This window comes from Anopheles merus, chromosome 3R, assembly GCF_017562075.2.
Source record: "Anopheles merus strain MAF chromosome 3R, AmerM5.1, whole genome shotgun sequence".
Lineage (NCBI taxonomy): Eukaryota > Metazoa > Arthropoda > Insecta > Diptera > Culicidae > Anopheles > Anopheles merus.
Window position 1 is genome coordinate 7,207,674 of NC_054084.1, and position 16,813 is coordinate 7,224,486.

At 47.8% G+C, this 16,813-nt stretch overlaps 2 protein-coding genes across 4 annotated transcripts in view; one reads left to right on the plus strand and one right to left on the minus strand.

Moving 5' to 3' along the window:
- The first annotated feature begins 2,058 nt into the window (after positions 1 to 2,058).
- On the plus strand, positions 2,059 to 5,250 carry LOC121597463 (polypeptide N-acetylgalactosaminyltransferase 3). The gene is made up of 4 exons (XM_041923235.1): positions 2,059 to 2,384; positions 2,459 to 3,491; positions 3,557 to 3,658; positions 3,722 to 5,250. Exons 1-4 carry the CDS (start codon positions 2,254 to 2,256, stop codon positions 4,448 to 4,450), a joined length of 1,995 nt encoding a protein of 664 aa, XP_041779169.1. The 5' UTR covers positions 2,059 to 2,253; the 3' UTR covers positions 4,451 to 5,250.
- A 221-nt stretch (positions 5,251 to 5,471) lies between these two features.
- The window catches only part of LOC121596927 (protein glass-like), a 71,348-nt gene continuing 60,006 nt past the window's right edge, over positions 5,472 to 16,813 (minus strand). For all 3 annotated transcript variants that reach the window (XM_041922322.1, XM_041922324.1, XM_041922323.1), the window contains exon 4: positions 5,472 to 10,121. In XM_041922322.1, coding sequence (XP_041778256.1) covers positions 8,465 to 9,976 — 1,512 coding nt within the window. In that variant the 5' untranslated portion in view covers positions 9,977 to 10,121 and the 3' untranslated portion in view covers positions 5,472 to 8,464. The remainder of the gene's footprint in view (positions 10,122 to 16,813) is intronic.

The window sequence follows — 16,813 nt, forward strand, 5'->3', positions numbered from 1 at the left end:
GTTAAAAAAAGTAAAAGCGAAAGAAGTGTTAAGTGGGATGGGTGGGGGGGGGGACCTAATGCGCAAAATGAAACTTCCATCTCACGAGAATATGCATCCTTTATCTAAGATATAGATTAGATTTGGGTCAGCGGTTACACAAATGAAGGTCTTTCTGAAGTGTCGATGTGAAAATTGTACTGGGAATTGTAAGCCAAAGAAGAACTAAGATGAGCATTTTTTTCTCAGTGGTGGCAAGTTCTTTTTCTAGGGGCTCACCCCGATCGCTTAGGGCCGCAGCAGTGCTCCTTGGATACGATTTTCTCGTACGTGCTGTCATTTGATTTTCGCTGGATTATTTAGATTGATTTGATTGTTTGGCTGAGTTTTATAGTTCAATGATTAAAAAATTGAGATTTTTTCCTTCAAACCCTAAATATATATATATATATATATATATATATATATATATATATATATATATATATATACATCGATATTTCTGGTCACTTTGCCCACAGGGCAAGGCGAGCTTTTTGGCGGCCACCGTCGCAAAACCGTCGCAAAACGTCAAAACTGACGTCGCATGTACTGCAAACCGGATATTCATACACTTTGGTCGCCGGCGAGCGAAACTCGCAACGATTTCGAGGCGCTGGCGACGGTCGCTTTTGACGTTTTGCGACGGTCTTTGACCTTTCGAGCGAGCTTTTGCCCTGCGAGCCAGTGTGGCCAGATTATATTGGCAGATTTCGGCAGGAGCACTGTTGAGAACGAAACCATTTAAATTTAATCAATTATTTTAACGATCAATTTCTTCTTCATTTTCTTCAATTTCTGAGGAAAATACAATGAACCAGCGTGAGCGAGCGTTCTTTTCAGTGGCACTCACTGGCGCTCTGCCTCGTGCATTTTAAAGGCATGCAATAGAGCGCATTCTCTCCGTGAAGGCGCTCCATCCGCCATTTTTAATTTTCAGCCCAAAACAACGGACTTCGGATCCGATCTTGGGCTGGACCCCCACCGTGTGTTTGTACCTACCCTTCGACTGAAAATTTAATTATCTTTGTCTGTCGGGTAAGCTTTAACCGCCGACAGCGAGATTCAAATTCAAATTTAAATGATTTTCTTTGGCTAGCAATTCTCGGAATCCCCACAACTGACATAGTCTACTTATTAGGAACATTAAATTTTAACGGATAAAACTAAAATGTGCCAGGCAAACAAACGTGCCCCAAGCGCCACAGATTAAGCTTAAACGACTGGAAAATTGAATATCCATAGAAAAAAAAATGAAAGCTCCACAGCTTCATTGGTTTGATCAATAGATGGCGTATTACAACTCATCATTATATTGCTATCCTTTTCTTGCAATGTGTTTCGACAAGTTGCATTTTATTATGACCTATATAGCCTTCTAACTTTCTGAGCAAAAATCTATATAAATGGTCGTGTGGTTAGATACGTGGGTATCAACACCAATGACCATTGCTCAAATCTCACTTGCTTCAGTGCTGGTGGTTTCCGTTGGAGTTTAGTATTTAAACAATCGTATCGCCGTTCTAGTTCTAGCGATGCATAACTTCAATGCGAAACCATACAACAGTACAGAGGAAATGAGAAAGCTCTCCTCCAAGCGATGAAGCTCAACTGGTTGGGGTATCCCACCAACAGATAGCGCCACCAGCTTTTTTGCTATTTTTAGAATGCATGAGTCGTTTGGCGTCTGCTAAACGAAGTCTTTCTATATTCCGTTTAGGTAGAGAACTTGAGTCGTTTAGAAGCCGTTTAGTGGTCGTTTAGTGAATTTGTGGCACTTGGGGCATCAGCGCGATAAGTAACAAATGAGGATAGCGATTCTTGAAACAGCAACCCAAGCGCCACAGATTAAGCTTAAACGACTGATAAATCAAATATCTGTGATTTTCGGTAGGATAAATGGAAAATCGGTAGTTTTAGGGCGGTCATCTGTGAATCGGTAGGCATATAAAAAATCGGTAGGAATACAGATAAATCGGTATTTCTGGTCACTCTGTCGCCCGCACTGTTTTTGTGTCAAATTGGTGGGCCTAGAAAAAAAAACACACACTCACATCAACGAAAACAACAAATTACGCGAAAATGGTGCAAAATTGCGCTCACGTTTTATTACTTTAATTCTTTTAGTTAAGAACCAAATTATACAGTAAGCAGTATTATAAGTGTTAAAGTGTGTAAAAGAGCTTCCGGTGTATTCGCCAACGCCATATTGTAGCGATTGTTGCAGCTTTCAAGATGATGTTCCGGCTGCGGGTTAAGATTTTCTACGTGTACATCATTATTTCGTTCGTGTTTAGCGTGTACCTGTTTTATTTAATATCGAAATATTCGTTCGAGAAGTTTATAAACTATCACCGGCATGTGAGGTAATATTAACATTTACACCCCAGCGCAAGCTTCTGGGGAAACTAATTGCTGTTTTGTTTGGCCTTTTTTCCAGGAGCAACAAATTCCCCGACCGACCACGGATACCGCAGATCGTGGGCCACTATGTGGGCGTCGGGACGGTGGGGAACCTGTCGAAAGATTTCATGAACACGAACAACTTCGACCCGATACCGGGCGTCGGCGAGCACGGTGATCCGGTCGTGATACAGGCGAAGGATCTGCTCAAGATGCAACAGTTGTTTCAGATCAATCGGTACAACCTGCTGGCCAGCGACCGGATCGCACTGAACCGTAGTCTACCGGATGTGCGCAAGCCGAAGTGTGTGTCGAAGCTGTACCCTGCCAAACTGCCCACCACTTCCATCATAATTGTGTTCCACAATGAGGCCTGGTCGGTGCTGCTGCGAACTGTGTGGAGCGTAATCAATCGCTCACCGAAGGGCTTGGTGCGGGAGATACTGCTCGTGGACGACGCCAGCGATCGACGGTTTCTGAAGCACGAGCTTGACAACTACGTTCAGAAGCTTCCCCTTTCCGTGACCATTTTGAGGTTAAACAAACGGGAAGGGCTCGTTGCGGCCCGGCTGCTCGGCGCCCGGATGGCAACGGGCGATACGCTTACCTTTCTCGATGCGCACTGCGAGTGTTCGCCCGGGTGGCTGGAGCCGCTGCTGGCCCGGGTGCAGGAGAACCCAAAGAAGGTGGTCTGCCCGGTGATTGATATCATTTCGGATGATAATTTCTCGTACATTAAGAGCTTCGAGTTTCATTGGGGTGCATTTAACTGGCCGCTGCACTTTCGGTGGTACACGCTGAGCGATGAGGAGCTGGCGGAGAGAAGGAAGGACACGACCACCCCGTTCCGGACGCCGGCGATGGCGGGTGGTTTGTTTACGATCGATCGGAAGTACTTCTTTGACATTGGGGCGTACGATGAGCGGTTGAAGATCTGGGGTGGCGATAATTTGGAGATGTCGTTTCGGGTGTGGCAGTGCGGTGGGGAGGTTGAGATTGCGCCCTGCTCGCATGTTGGCCATCTGTTTCGGAAGAGCTCACCGTACACGTTCCCTGGAGGAGTGAGTGGGGTAAGTAAGGCCATTCAGAGCAGAGCAAAGAGTGTTTTGCTTGAACTTTTTCCCTTTTTTTCTAGATTTTGAACGAAAATTTAGCTCGAGTGGCTCTTGTGTGGATGGATGATTGGGCCAAGTTCTTCTTTAAGTTCAACAAGGGCACCGAAGAGTTCAAAAGCTTGGTAAGACCCCTCAAAATGGTATTTTATCTCCATTTACTAAACGAAAGTCTTCCTTTTCCACAGAATGTCTCCAACCGACTGGCCCTGAAACGCAACCTCAACTGCAAATCGTTCGACTGGTACCTCCGCCAGGTGTGGCCCCAAAACTTCTTCCCCGCGCCGAACAAATTCTTCGGCCGCATCCAACCGATCGACCTAACGTCCACGTTCGACTACCAGGAGTACCTCACGCTGATGAAGAAGATCAATCTGATCATCAAAAACCTCAACCCGGAGCTGAAGTGGAAGTTCCTGATCAAATACCTCACGGAGAATGTGAAGCGCATCGGCGACTCGATGAAGGCGGCCAAACACAGCCCGTACTGTTTGCACAAGCCGAAAACGAACACGGCCATCAACCAACCGTACGGGCAGGCGTACCTGCAAAAGTGTTCGCTGCTGATCAACGTGCTCGACGAGCAGTTTGTGATTGACGACTATGGGCGCGTCATGACGGACGAAGGCATCTGTCTCGATTCGTTCCGCAAGACCAGCATCGATGGGGAGGAAATTGTGGAGGGTGTGCGGAAGATTAAGATGGTTACCTGCGGCAGCCAGAAGCCGAACCAGCGCTGGGTGTACGAGACGGACACGTACCATCTGAAGAACATTGGCGATGGGACGGAGTGTCTCGAGCGGAGCGCTACCCTCACCCGGGAGGATGGCGAGGACAAGTATGAACTGTTTCTGGGGCCGTGCGATGTGCGGAACGAGCTGCAAAAGTGGATGCTCTTCCCGGTGGCATGGAAGTAAAAGGATCAAGCCGCGCCTAAGGCATACTAGTCCGAGTAAGGTTACCTCGCTCAGGATAAACAAACAGGCACACAATATCTTTCCTATCTCTCTCTATAACGTCCATATGTGTAGCTAAACGAAAACAGATTTCAAACCACTTCTCACTGTAAGTTTCCCTTAAACCCAGTATCCTTTCTTCACTAGTTAACAAGAGCAATTTAAACCAGTTATATGTGTAAGATATAGAAGGCGTAACAGAACGCTCCCAGTTCGGTGCCGAAATGAGAGAAATCGCCAATCTCTCTGAATCTCTCTCTCTCTCTCTGTCTTCATGTTCGAGTGTGGGCAATCTTTGAATACCAGTTTTCCAGCTAGTTTTGTAAGAAACGACAAGCGTAAGATATTTCATACAGTAAGATAAACGTGTGTAGCTTAACGTACCTTTAATGTGACGGGAAAGTATTAGGTGTGCATCTATCGCGGGGTGTGGTATGTGTGGTGTGGTATTTGTTTTTCGAATTGCTTTTTAGCAGTACTTACTTTAGAACCATGTGCTCCTCCTGCGTACTTGAAAAGACTCGATTTAGCTGTATTAAGAATGTTTATTTTTGTTCACCTTTTTGAATCCATTTGTTTCACAATCTTCTTAGAATGGTATATAATTTGAAACTGTGATATTGTGAGTAGAGCCTAGTAGTGTGGGTCAAAGAAGGGGACATGGGACAGACACACACGCACACACAAACCTATGTCACACCAATGACAAAACTCAACGCTCAAAATACATAATTTCTAAATACAAACCTTTACAAACGGCAGCCGAACTTTGCAAATATTCGTCCGAAAAGCAGCGGAAAAGCGACAATCGATCAGGTTTTCAGCAACGCATCATGAATAATATGTCGAAAGAGCACAGCTGGAACGACTCCGTAAAGATAATTGAAGTGCTGGAACTGCACCAGAAACATCTCGGTAATACCAAGACCTTCAGGTAAGTGTTACCTATAGGAAAACGACACGACAGCCAGTTGTGTTTATTTCGCGTTTTTCAATCTATTCGTGCATGATATTTATTTTATCGCTTGATTTCACTTCACTACACAGTAACAGTAATAGGGGGGTTTTTTCTAAATACATGTACAAAGCGTAGCCTTACTAAACTAAAGCCATAGGTTGTCGGATGTTGTGGTTGGGTATGGGCTTTGTAGTTTTTGTATGTTTTTTTTTTGTTTGTGTGTTGAGTTTCTACATATTTACTAGTTTAAAAAACAAAAGACCGCGGTAATCATAATGGTAGCATTGTAAAATTAAATCATCATCAGAGAGAAGCAGTTATACGTAGACGTAGTTAAGGTTGAGTAAAACAAATAACTAAAAGGAAGAGAAATACTCACTAACTTTGTTGTGATAAACTTAAACGATAGTGAGAAGGAGGAAAATAAACATAAAACTAACATAGAAAGAACACTAAACAAGACTCCCGCAGAAGGAGTAGAGCAAAAAGAAAGATGGCGTAGAATGGAACAACCCAATTAGCTAGTAACAGTTGGAGTTGCTTTCTGCAGCATTGATTGGTGTATCGGGTTCGCGGTTTTGTGTTGCAATTTTTGTTTATCTATGATTAGTGTGCTATTTATTTACCTTTATTATCTTACATTATCTTCGATGCACTTGGTTCGTTGCCCTCGGCGAGACAGTGCATCGAATCTTTTTTCCTATTTTTTTTCTTTTCTAGGTGCTCGCCAGCTGCTTCTTGTGTAAGTAACTGCGTGTGTGTGTGCTGGTGCGCGTGTGTATATTTGGACTAATAAAACGTACAAAAAAATGGTTGTAAAACAGATAAAATCTCTCTCAAAAAACAATAAAACAAACATTACATTACAAAACAAACAAGAAACAGGGAGAGGACTCCTCTCGTGGCCGGTCATGGCAGAGACGTTGTGTGGCGATCATGCCTCTGCAACTTCTCTAACCTGTCATTAAGGCTCTGTAAACGCTTAGGACCGCTCCTCTGCCATGTGTGTGTTTCTGATGTTTCTGATCTCACTAAGTTGGTAACTAATTTGTAACAGCGTGCGTGTGGCGTGATGTAGGATTGTTTTAATTGTGATAATGTATTTCTGTTTTCCCCCTTTTGCTTTGCTCTTTCTCCTCTAGAATTCCCCTATCGCGTATTGGGCTAACGGCTGGTGGTATCTTTCATCCAGAATCGGCATTCGTATCTCCAGAATCGACCAAGCCTGTTGGTTGGTAAGTGCTCACAACCGCGCTTTCTGTCTCCGTGTTCATGTTTAATTGCCACGCTTTTTCTTGTCTGTGCAATTTTCCTCTCCAGAGCACAACCGAAGACAACCTTCTGAAGATCAGCTGAATCAACCGCTTATCAGGAGCGTTGTATCGCTGTGTCTGGCAAAAAAAAAAGAAACGAAACGGTACCTGACTGCCATTCCAAGGTAAGTTGAAGACATCCACAACGTTTACGATCACGCTGCGGATCGTCCTAAAGTGTGATCGGGCTACTACAAACCATCGGAACATTGAGGTGTTATCGGAGATCAGAGACCGCGGGTCCGTTTTATGCGAGTGGAGGGCCATTTTCTTGCCACTCCACCCCAAAAGTGCCCGTTTTATGGCGGCAGCAGCGGTTATTTGACGGCGTGCAAGCCGGCAGACAAGAAGAGTGGTTTATGGTTCACGTGTTTGCAAAACTTAATTAGAACATCTTGTGGTTGGTTTCCTTTTTTCAGTTTTCGATTGGTCGTAATCCCGGCAAGCGCGTGAGTGTTGTGAATAGAGGAGAGCAAAAGAGACGGAAACCGATATGTAAAACGTAACTAATTAACAAACACAGCTGTGGTGCTTCTCACTAAACTATCCAACATTGCTATCTACTAGAAGAACTAAAACTCAACAATACTATAACATTTCACGCCCATTTTCGCTCACTCGAGTACGCGAGTAACGCCACAGCTAGAGTCTAGACATTTTCCCTCATCTCATTCGGCACATACACCACCTGCTGGACGTGTTGATTGATGGGCTCCCTTTTTATTTAATTCCAAAATCATCCCCAACAGTTGTCACTTGATCGTCACCTTCTCCGACAAGTGGCAGCACGTCCCCGAGCAGCATTTTTACATTTGGCTTTGGTTGAACAATTACTTTTCGTTTTCGAGTACCATGGATTGTCTCTTTTCCCAACTTGATGCTCTCGTGCCTTTGTTTTTTTTCTAAACATTAGTTCGTAACAGTAACAGCTAGCTGGTAAAACGGTAATGGAAGTTAAACGAAACATCTTAAAAAAAGGCGCCCTCTTAAACACACTTACGATACTTATCGAGGAAGCAAGAGCATATGATCGGTATGGCAAGTAGGTTTCGTATTACTTTTCTGCTTCTTCCTCCACTTCTTTCCCTCCCCATAATCATACAAAACAAAGCACAAAGGAGTATTTTATCACCGTGTTTCGTAGCAGTTCGCGTAGAACATTCGCGTACCACACAACATATTTAACTAGCGTTCGAGAATTAGTTAGTGCTTTACCCTAGTTTCTAAGACGGTTTTAGTTGCTTCAAATACTATAAATTCGACCCGGCAGATCGGGGCCGTTATCGCGAACGATTGGGTAGTAATGGTAATCTCTCGAGTGTTGATTTGTTTGCGAGTCTTTCCTATAAGTACAACGGGGTTGGTAGTAACACGCAGCGTAACGTAACGTAACGTAACAAGAGCGCGCGCGCGTTACGATCTTACTTAAAGGCTACGATTTAGGATCGATTGTACCTTGCGGGTTTGAGTAGTTAGCTTGTCCGTAACAGTAGTAGAATAGTAGTGGTTGAACGGGGCTTTGACCGTTGGTGCTCCGTGTGCTCTGACTGCGTTACAGTACAGTGGAATGGAATGGAACTAAAATACTGTACCGAAGGAACCATGACGCTCTCCGTATCTCTCTCTCTCTCTCTCTGGAACGTGATCGTGCGCTGATCAGCAGGTACACCCTAGCTCTCTACCGCGGGTCTCGGGCACCCCAGGTCAGGTGACCTGTAAAGGTTCGTCCCCGTCCTCGTTGTTGTTCGTCTCCATCTTGATGTCCGGCTGGATGTCCTGCTGGGGGCTTCCGATGCTGCCGCCTGCCGGAGAAACAGGTTCCTCGTCCGACGGTGTCGAACTGCGGGAGGAGTGCGTATCGTTGTGTCCATCGTTGTGCTGCTGCTGGGTTTGTGATCGTCTGCCGTACGGGCTGTCACCTCCGGCGTTGGATTGGGAGGAGGGAGATTGCTGCTGCTGCTGCTGCTGCTGCTGCTGGTGCTGCAATCGTAGCGGGATCGGCAACTGTGTCACCTTGCCCATGAACGATCGGATCTCCTCGAAGTACGAATCCTCCGGTATGCCGCGACTATTCCGCCGTGCTGCTCGTAGTCGCTCGTCTAGTCCGAGCCCCAGTCCGGCCGCATCCGCCTCGTGCTTCTTCAGATGCCGATCGAGGTTCGTCTGCTGCCCGAAGCAACGCTCACACAGCGCACACTTGAACGGCCGCTCCTTGTTGTGGATGTTCCGGACGTGCCGCTGCAGGTTGCTGGAGATGCTGAACGATCGCTCACAGTACCGACACTTGTAGGGCTGTTCGCCCGTGTGGGTACGCAGATGGCGCGTCAGGTTGGCGGAGCGCGGGAACACCTTGCCACAGAACTTGCACGCGTACCGATCCTTGTTCTTGCCGTGGGGCGCCGGTGTACCGCCAGCACCCGCCGGCAGATTGTGGTTAATGATGTTGGCGTTGTTGTTGTTCAGGACATTGCCTCCGCCGCCACCACCTCCACTGTTGGATGCGTTGTGGCGGAGCTGCGACAAGCTGACGGCGAGTGCTTCTCGCTCCTTTAACCGCTGCAGATCGTAGGAAGCGGACGAGCGCGGCGGCAGAAAGGAACCACGGTAGGGCAGTGGAAGTCCAGCCTTGGCGATCGCTTCCAGCATGAGCGGATTAAGCCCGGGCGGTCCAGAGAACAGCGCACTGGGGCTGTGATTAGCGAGGCTCGATATTCGGAACTCATCCTTAATGTTGATGTGATTGTTGTTGGTGTACTTCGAGCTGTTGTTGTTGTTGTTGTGGTTGGTAGGACTCGGGCTCTTGTCACCGTCGGACGGCTGCTTGCTGTGGTTGTTGTTCAGATTGTTGTTGGAGTTGTTGTTGTTATCGTTAAAGTATATCACATTGCTGCCGGCCTTGCTGTCGGTCGAGCTGGCTCGCGGCGGGTCAGTTTCGTCGTCCGAGGAGGTGGAGGTTGATGTGCCACCACCACCACCACCACCGGTACCGCCACCGACAGAAGACTTCTTGCGCTCCACCCGAAGATCGAGCGGTTGCTCGGTGAGGCTCTGGTGCTGTTGCTGCTGCTGGTGCAGCAGATTCGACGAGGACGAACGGTTGACGAGCGAGAGATCGAACGGGGCCGGGAGGGTGGATCCGAGACCGAGCAGCGGATAGACCGCGCCTTGCTTTGGACTGGGCAGCATCTTGCGCGGTGAGTGATCCTTCTCGCGCATCTTGCGCCTCACTGCATGCGCACAGATCACGGTTGCGGCCGTTGTTGTCGCTTTTGTGTCACCGCGGGGCAGAGAGAAAGATGGATGGAGTGGGGTGGGGGGATGGGGAAACGTCTCTGCGTAGTTGTTCAGCTACTTAAAGAGCCTGGAACGAGATAGGAGAAAGAAAAACACAACAATAGAGTATACAGAACAAAAGAGGAAGAAATGTCTTTTCGCGTGCGACTACCGTCGGGATCTTAATTGAGTCATTCATTTCCGCGTGTCGGCGCGAAGAACCTCGCAGTTTGAAGAGGAGAAGATGTTGAGAGTGCCCGTTAAGACCCCTAGAAAGATGTACCTCGCAATAACAATGATTTCTATTGAGAGAGCTGCAAGACAATCGCTGAAAAAGCCCGGGACGAACCGGGGCGCGGTGAAACAAATGAAGTACGTCCACACGGAACCACAAAGTGACCATCGCCTGGCGACCCGTGATTGCGACCCAGTTTGAACGAGATCCGCAACGTCCATTCGCACCATTCAGACCATTCCACCAGGGGCACTGTCAGCTCGCCCAACTGTCGCCGAGCAAATATTGAACTTGCTATCATCTTTTGATATTGTCTAGTGGCCGTGCCGAGTCACCAATCACCCGGCAGGCCGGTGACTGTCACTACAGCGACCACTTGGAATGTTAATCAAAAGAGACCGCCCTTCGCACCTTCGCCAGCGCCCAGCGGACGGCATTAGACGGAGAGAGCGATGGTGGCATCGAGGAGGACCACGTCGACGATGATGATGCAGTCCGTTGCAATCCATTGCCGGACCGGACCTTGGAAAGCGGACAAAACGGAAATGGCACCCAAAGACAAAGCGCGTTGCAGGCGATACCGCAAAAGCCACCGCAGCGCAACCAGGAGGGTCATTGCATTGGGCCTTCTTTGCTGCAGTGCGAATTTTGTGCCATTCGCTTGCCTGCCTGCTCCAGATTTCCTTTTACGAGCAGCCCATTATTTGTTCGGCCGCGCATCTGAATGGGCGCCCCGAAGTGTGGCGCACGACCCCGCAGAATGGCACGTGGGCTGCCTGACTGCCTGGCTACTTTCAGTGCGTCCCTCGAGCTGCAGCGCAACATCTTCCAATCGGGACAGTTTGGAGCAAAACGCCGTTTGATCGCGTGTTGCCGGTCGTGTTTGTCGACCACTTCGGTTGGCGCGCGCGCGCGCACGCCGAGAAGGCATTGAGTGTTGTTTGGCGAGCGTGCTCTGGCCAACTTTCTTTGAAGCTCCCTTCCACACCCCCTCCTAATCTTATCGGAGAAAAGTTCCGCAAAAAACCCCCCCGGAGAAGCAACTGGAGAGATCATTCTTGGCTGGTACACATTGGTCTATTCGAAATTCGTCACGGAACTGTGTGTGTTTGTTTTCGGGCGTCCCTCTCTGTTTGCGTCTTTCGTCTTTCACAGAGAAAAAGCTTTGGATCGTCTAGGTTAGGGAGCATGAATGTATGGTTCCGTTTCATCGTGTCTTGCGAAGGGAAGGTTAGAAAGACACAGGTCGAATGAATCCGTCGTGGTCAATCGCGCACGAGCCGTTGGAGGTTGGAAATTGAAAAGCAACGCAGCAATCTCCCGAAACGTCATGCGAAAATGGGAATCGTGATACGCGATCATTATCGTTCGCGGTGCTATTGGAGTTGGATGGTATCCCCCTCCCCTCCTGAAAACCCGGGTGACTAATACAAGAGAGGGCTTAGGAGAAAGGGGCAGAGAGGTCTCCAGGGTGAAATGATTTGTACCGATTGTAGAAAGATTGTGTGGATAATGATGTTCAAATTGCTTCACGGCTTCTTGGTTTGGTGGTTTGGTATGGTACCGAAGCCATCCCAGGTTTGCCGTTGGAGTGGGAATACGTCTTTACCAGCTTATGATGTTCGTTTCTTCATCGTATGACGATAAAGAGTATTGGATGTAAACGATACAATTTAAGGAACGAAACATATTGGATCGTATTCTGGACAATAATCATCAACTTGATCTTTGTCTTTTGCGATTGAGATCACGCAAATCTGTAAAGCAATATATCATTGCAATTGTATTGAAAGCTGCTATCAATGTTACAAATCAATGCTTGAAGATACTGCAGCTCAAAAACAAATATCTTTAACTCCACTTCAACTCCACTGATATTAATATTGTCATCTCCCTGCACAAAAACAAGACGGCAAAAAAAAAAACAATATCAAATTGCTCTATCTCGTATTGGACTCGTTTCTTGATTGCGCAACCACCGTTACGGTAATGGTTGGAATCGTTAGGTTCGTTAGGTCCCGGGCCATATCCAGAACTGCAACTCCTAGCAGCAGCAGCAGCAGCCCTTTAATAGGCTTAATAAATACGCGAAGCGTGTTAGAGCTCCTCCCGTCGTACCTTTACTAGCAGGGCTAGGGAACGCTGCACACTAAACGAATGTATAGAAATTGATATAAATTTGATTTGAAAATAATAAATAACGTCCACGGAAGGCGCCCCCGAGACCCCCTTTCTCCCTGCTCCAAACAAACATGCCAAACAGTCAGCGACTGTGTATGCTGATCGAAACAATGCCACAAACTCGCAGCTCGAAATGCGCATAATAAAGAAAACAAACCCTAACAAACCCCAGCAAACAGACAAGAGGGCTGCGAAGGCGCAATGGAGCAGAGGAAATAAACTTTACACTGCAAATCCGTACTTATTACTGTTCCCGCAATGCCCGGCCCGGTCCGTTCGTTGCATCGAATCCTTTGATTCGGCGGTGGAAGGGATGAGAGGGAGTTAATCGCGAGCACGAGCCATTGTAGGCCCCGTTTTTTCTTTCTTTGCCAAACGCCACGATCTGGCTGGCCAAATGCAAACGTTCGATGAAGACGACGGCGCAACGACGACAACACGGAATCGGAGCGTTTGAGCGTTTGAGGAGTCGATCGAAAGCACGTGCGAGCAGTCGCAGTTGCGGACGAAACCCGAGACTGGGTCGTTTTTCCATTATGAATAAATATAAATAATCATTACGAGTCATGCGCGCGAAGTGATCGAGACGGCGGATGATCTACCTACGACGGAGTTGGTGACTATTGGAACGAAGTCGATTGTGTCTGGATAGGTAAAGCCATTGAGAGATTAGAGACATTGTAGGATCAAGTAAGAACTTCTTGAGTTTAGTTTGAAGCTTAAATCTCAAACAAAATTGAACTTTTTGAACATTTTGTACTAAAACTCAGGATCTCAAAAGATCTTCCATATTCTTGTCTAATCTCAATCAAATTTCCAATCTAAAGCAAAGATCGCAGAGCCCAAGGCAAACTAAATGTGCAGGCATCAGGTAAGAACCTAATGATTGATTACCCGGTGCGACTGTGTCGAAACCTTCCATTTATGCGTCGAACTTCTGGGGCATTCAAATCGCTCTCTCAAACGGAAACCAAAAAAAGCGTCCATTCCACGTGATTGAGCTTCTAATCGGATTTCTGACCGGATTCCAAACGACTTTTGATGGATATACCATCCAATACAAGAGACCCGAAAAAACACGATATCCCCGAACATCTCATTTACCCATTCTCTGGGTTGTGGTGCCTTGCCCAGTGAATCATGTGGTAACCGCAAAAGTGATACTTTGTACCCAGTGCTTTGTGCCTTCCGAGACTGATATATTTATTCCTGCTTGATCTTCTTTTTTTTTTTTGCACATACACCGCTCCTATCCTACTAATCCATCTTTCGGGCGGTTTTGCTGAATGGTCCCGAAAATAAATGAACTGCTCCATCTCACAATATTCGATTACCAAACCTGAGGTTGGAGCACCTGGGGATGGGTTTCTGTGCAGGAATGCTTCGCTCCTGTTTAGCATGGCCGTGCCTACGATACCTAGGGCGAAACCCTTTTCCCCGCTCTTCACGCCCAATCGGTTGGGCGGTGACGAACGATCATCTTCATCATCATTAGCCTCAGCGCACATCACGCCACCCCATCCGGGGGGGAGGCAAGCGGACATCGGGAGTAGCCGTATCCTATATACACCCGTCCGTCCCCGCACGAGATGGTTTGAAGATGCCGTTTGCGCTTTGTTTGCAACTGACCGCGCACACAGCCACCGCGACACCCGGTGGACGGGTGCGGTGTGTCTTGCGGTGAAGCCGCCTCGTAGCCGTATCGTATTCGTAACTCCGTCCCTGCCCCGAGATGGGTGAGATCGTTCATCAGGCGGGCGCTGAAGACTCCTTATAAAGATGCCTTCGCACTCGTCCCATTTCGTAGGAGCTCGTAGGAGCGCTAGGATCGCGGTGGAAGGTGGTGGGGAGGCGTTGGTGGAAGCAGAAAGGCATTTTCTTTTGCGCGGCTTCCTGCTCCTTGCCTGTTTGATTGAGTGATGGACATTTTCTGGTTAAAAAGTGTATCTAATTTCTACAATCAAATTAAATTGAAAGTTCCATTTCGTCCCCCCTTAGTAGGGTGGGGGAGGTTTGGAGTGCCCGCGAGAGGGTTGACATGAAATGGGTCTTGTTGGAAGCGGTTGGAATGGTTCGGAGGCTACCGGCAGCTTCTTTCATTTCCAGTTTTATTCAAAATAACCGGCAGTGGCACACAGCGGTGTGTGACACACAGTGTGGTGTTCATTTACATGTTACTCGTGGCGATTGGGTTGGATCAGGGGAAGAATTTCGGTAGAAGACATGCCGAGGCGAAGGGAAAATAAGCAAACTGACTGGCAGGCAGGGCAGGATTGGCTTGTTATGCAGATGATCGTCAGTCCTAGGCTAGACAGTTTGAAGAGGTCGTCGTCGGGTTGTAAAGAGAGCAGTGAGTAACGGATCTGAGATTGACATTTCATGTGGTTTTTGATGAAATAGTGCATCTGATGTCTATTCCTACACCCGAAAAAAAAACGGAGACTGTCCACCGTCCACTGCAGACACGTCTTGCTCACGTTTCGGCGGTGGATTTATGAGATCGCTGGAAGGTTCGGAATAGGCGCGACTACTACTGCTACCCAGAAGATTAAAACAGAAGCCTTTTCGTGGATCACGCTTGGATCGGCGTAGATCGCGTGGTGCGCTCCCTGCTGTGCCGGCAACCGAGACGGACGGCCGGACGGACGGACACACCGAGACCTTGAGAGATGAGATCGCGGTGGCACACATTTTCGGCAGCGGGCAGAGATAGCGGGAGCACATGCAGAGATATCTTAGTGGTGGCTGGTAGCTGCTTTGGTTCGTCATTCCCGTGGTGACGTTTTAATGCTATTTGAGGTGATGGTGATAGGGAAAGAGAGAGAGAGAGAGAGAGAGAGAGAGAGAGAGACGGGAGGAGAAAGGGGAACTACAACATCGCTTGTAACATCGCTTTGCGTGATGGATTTCTTGTCCACCGTCGGCGTGTCGTTGATCGATGCCGTACCGGTGAGAATTTGATACATTTTTGGGCTTCCGTACTTTGCCGACCCGTTTTTTGGAGGAGATTTTTTCGGGGGTAGAAGACATGAAGCTCATCTTTTGTATCTCCAAATACATGGACTGGTTGTCTTGTGTGTTTTATTCTACTTGGAGCCTCCAAAGCTCCCCAAACTTCCAAAGTGATCGATTGACGGCGTTAAGTGGTAAAAGCCGACCGCCTTATAACCGCCTCTTCTGCCTTCGCGGGGAAGTCGTCAGCCGGGCGGGTAACTGGATCCTGGGAACCGCAATCGCTTCTCCGTGACGTGCATGATCGTGGCATCGCGTTTTCTTTTTAAATATAACATATAATAAATATAAACAACAACGACGGTCTGTTTCAAAAGCCGGACGAAAGTGGGACCACGGTTGGTTTTGTGGCGAATGTGGCAATAAATCAAACGCGGCCGATTCGATGCGCACCGGAAATAAGATACGCGCACCAGCCGGGAACGGGAACGGTTACGCACACGGAAAAAGAAACGGTCCGAAACGGAGCTGGGGTGAAAACTTTACTCTGCGGTTGATGGGCCGCAGCAAAATTGGAGCAGAAAAGTGCATCGCGTCGCATCGCGGTCGTCACTTTCCTATCAGATCTCGATCCGTCTTCATCTAGTAATAAAGGGGGAAGGTAGTGGGGTTAGGGCAAGCTGGGGGAGTTTTCCATTTTCCAAGATCACGACCGATCGATAGGTGGTGTGCTGGTGATGTGTGTTTGTGTGCAAAAAAGGGGCATTAAAAAGCCTCCGCTGTCACAACACGGCAGTCGCAACAGGCGGTCTTAATTGAGACGTTATAAATTCACGACTTCGCTCCAATTGGTACACAGACACACACTTGGACGTGGAAATAGCCCCTCTAAACGAAAAATAAGGTCAACAAACAGACTGCAAAGGTTTTGTCCTGGCGTGTTTGATGTTTTTGCAGCCGACGACACGATAAGAGCGCCGTTCGTTTGCATTAATTGAATCATTAATTTCCATGCAATCCAATCCGCTGGCGGATGCTACAGCCCGATAGCTTCCCTTTTTTGCATCTGCAAACTCTGACTCTGGGACAGGTGAAAACGGTGCAATCGTACACAAGGGAGTACCAGTCAACCTGTTGACAACTTTTTGAACCGTGCGGGCCAATCCGGTGCAATCAAGAGCACCGCGACCGCGGTGAATGCATCCTCCCGATGCTATCGTTTTGTTGGACAGGCCGTCCTGGCTATACTAAAAAACCCGTAGCCCATGCTTGATAGTGCACTCGGGCTACACGCGAGGTAATTTCGAATCCGGTGTTGGAAAGAATCGGTCCCGCTAGGAAAGGTATCTATTTTCGTGACAGCTGAATTGGCGGTCGATACGCGGTAGCATTGGAGCCTCGGCGAAGGAGCC

Bases quoted from the DNA above. Each gene is read 5' to 3' on its own strand.
- LOC121597463 (XM_041923235.1), top strand. From the start codon at position 2,254: ATGATGTTCCGGCTGCGGGTTAAGATTTTCTACGTGTACATCATTATT. The intron at 2,385-2,458 runs GTAATATTAACA...CCTTTTTTCCAG, and splicing joins AACTATCACCGGCATGTGAG to GAGCAACAAATTCCCCGACC. The intron at 3,492-3,556 runs GTAAGTAAGGCC...CTTTTTTTCTAG, and splicing joins TCCCTGGAGGAGTGAGTGGG to ATTTTGAACGAAAATTTAGC.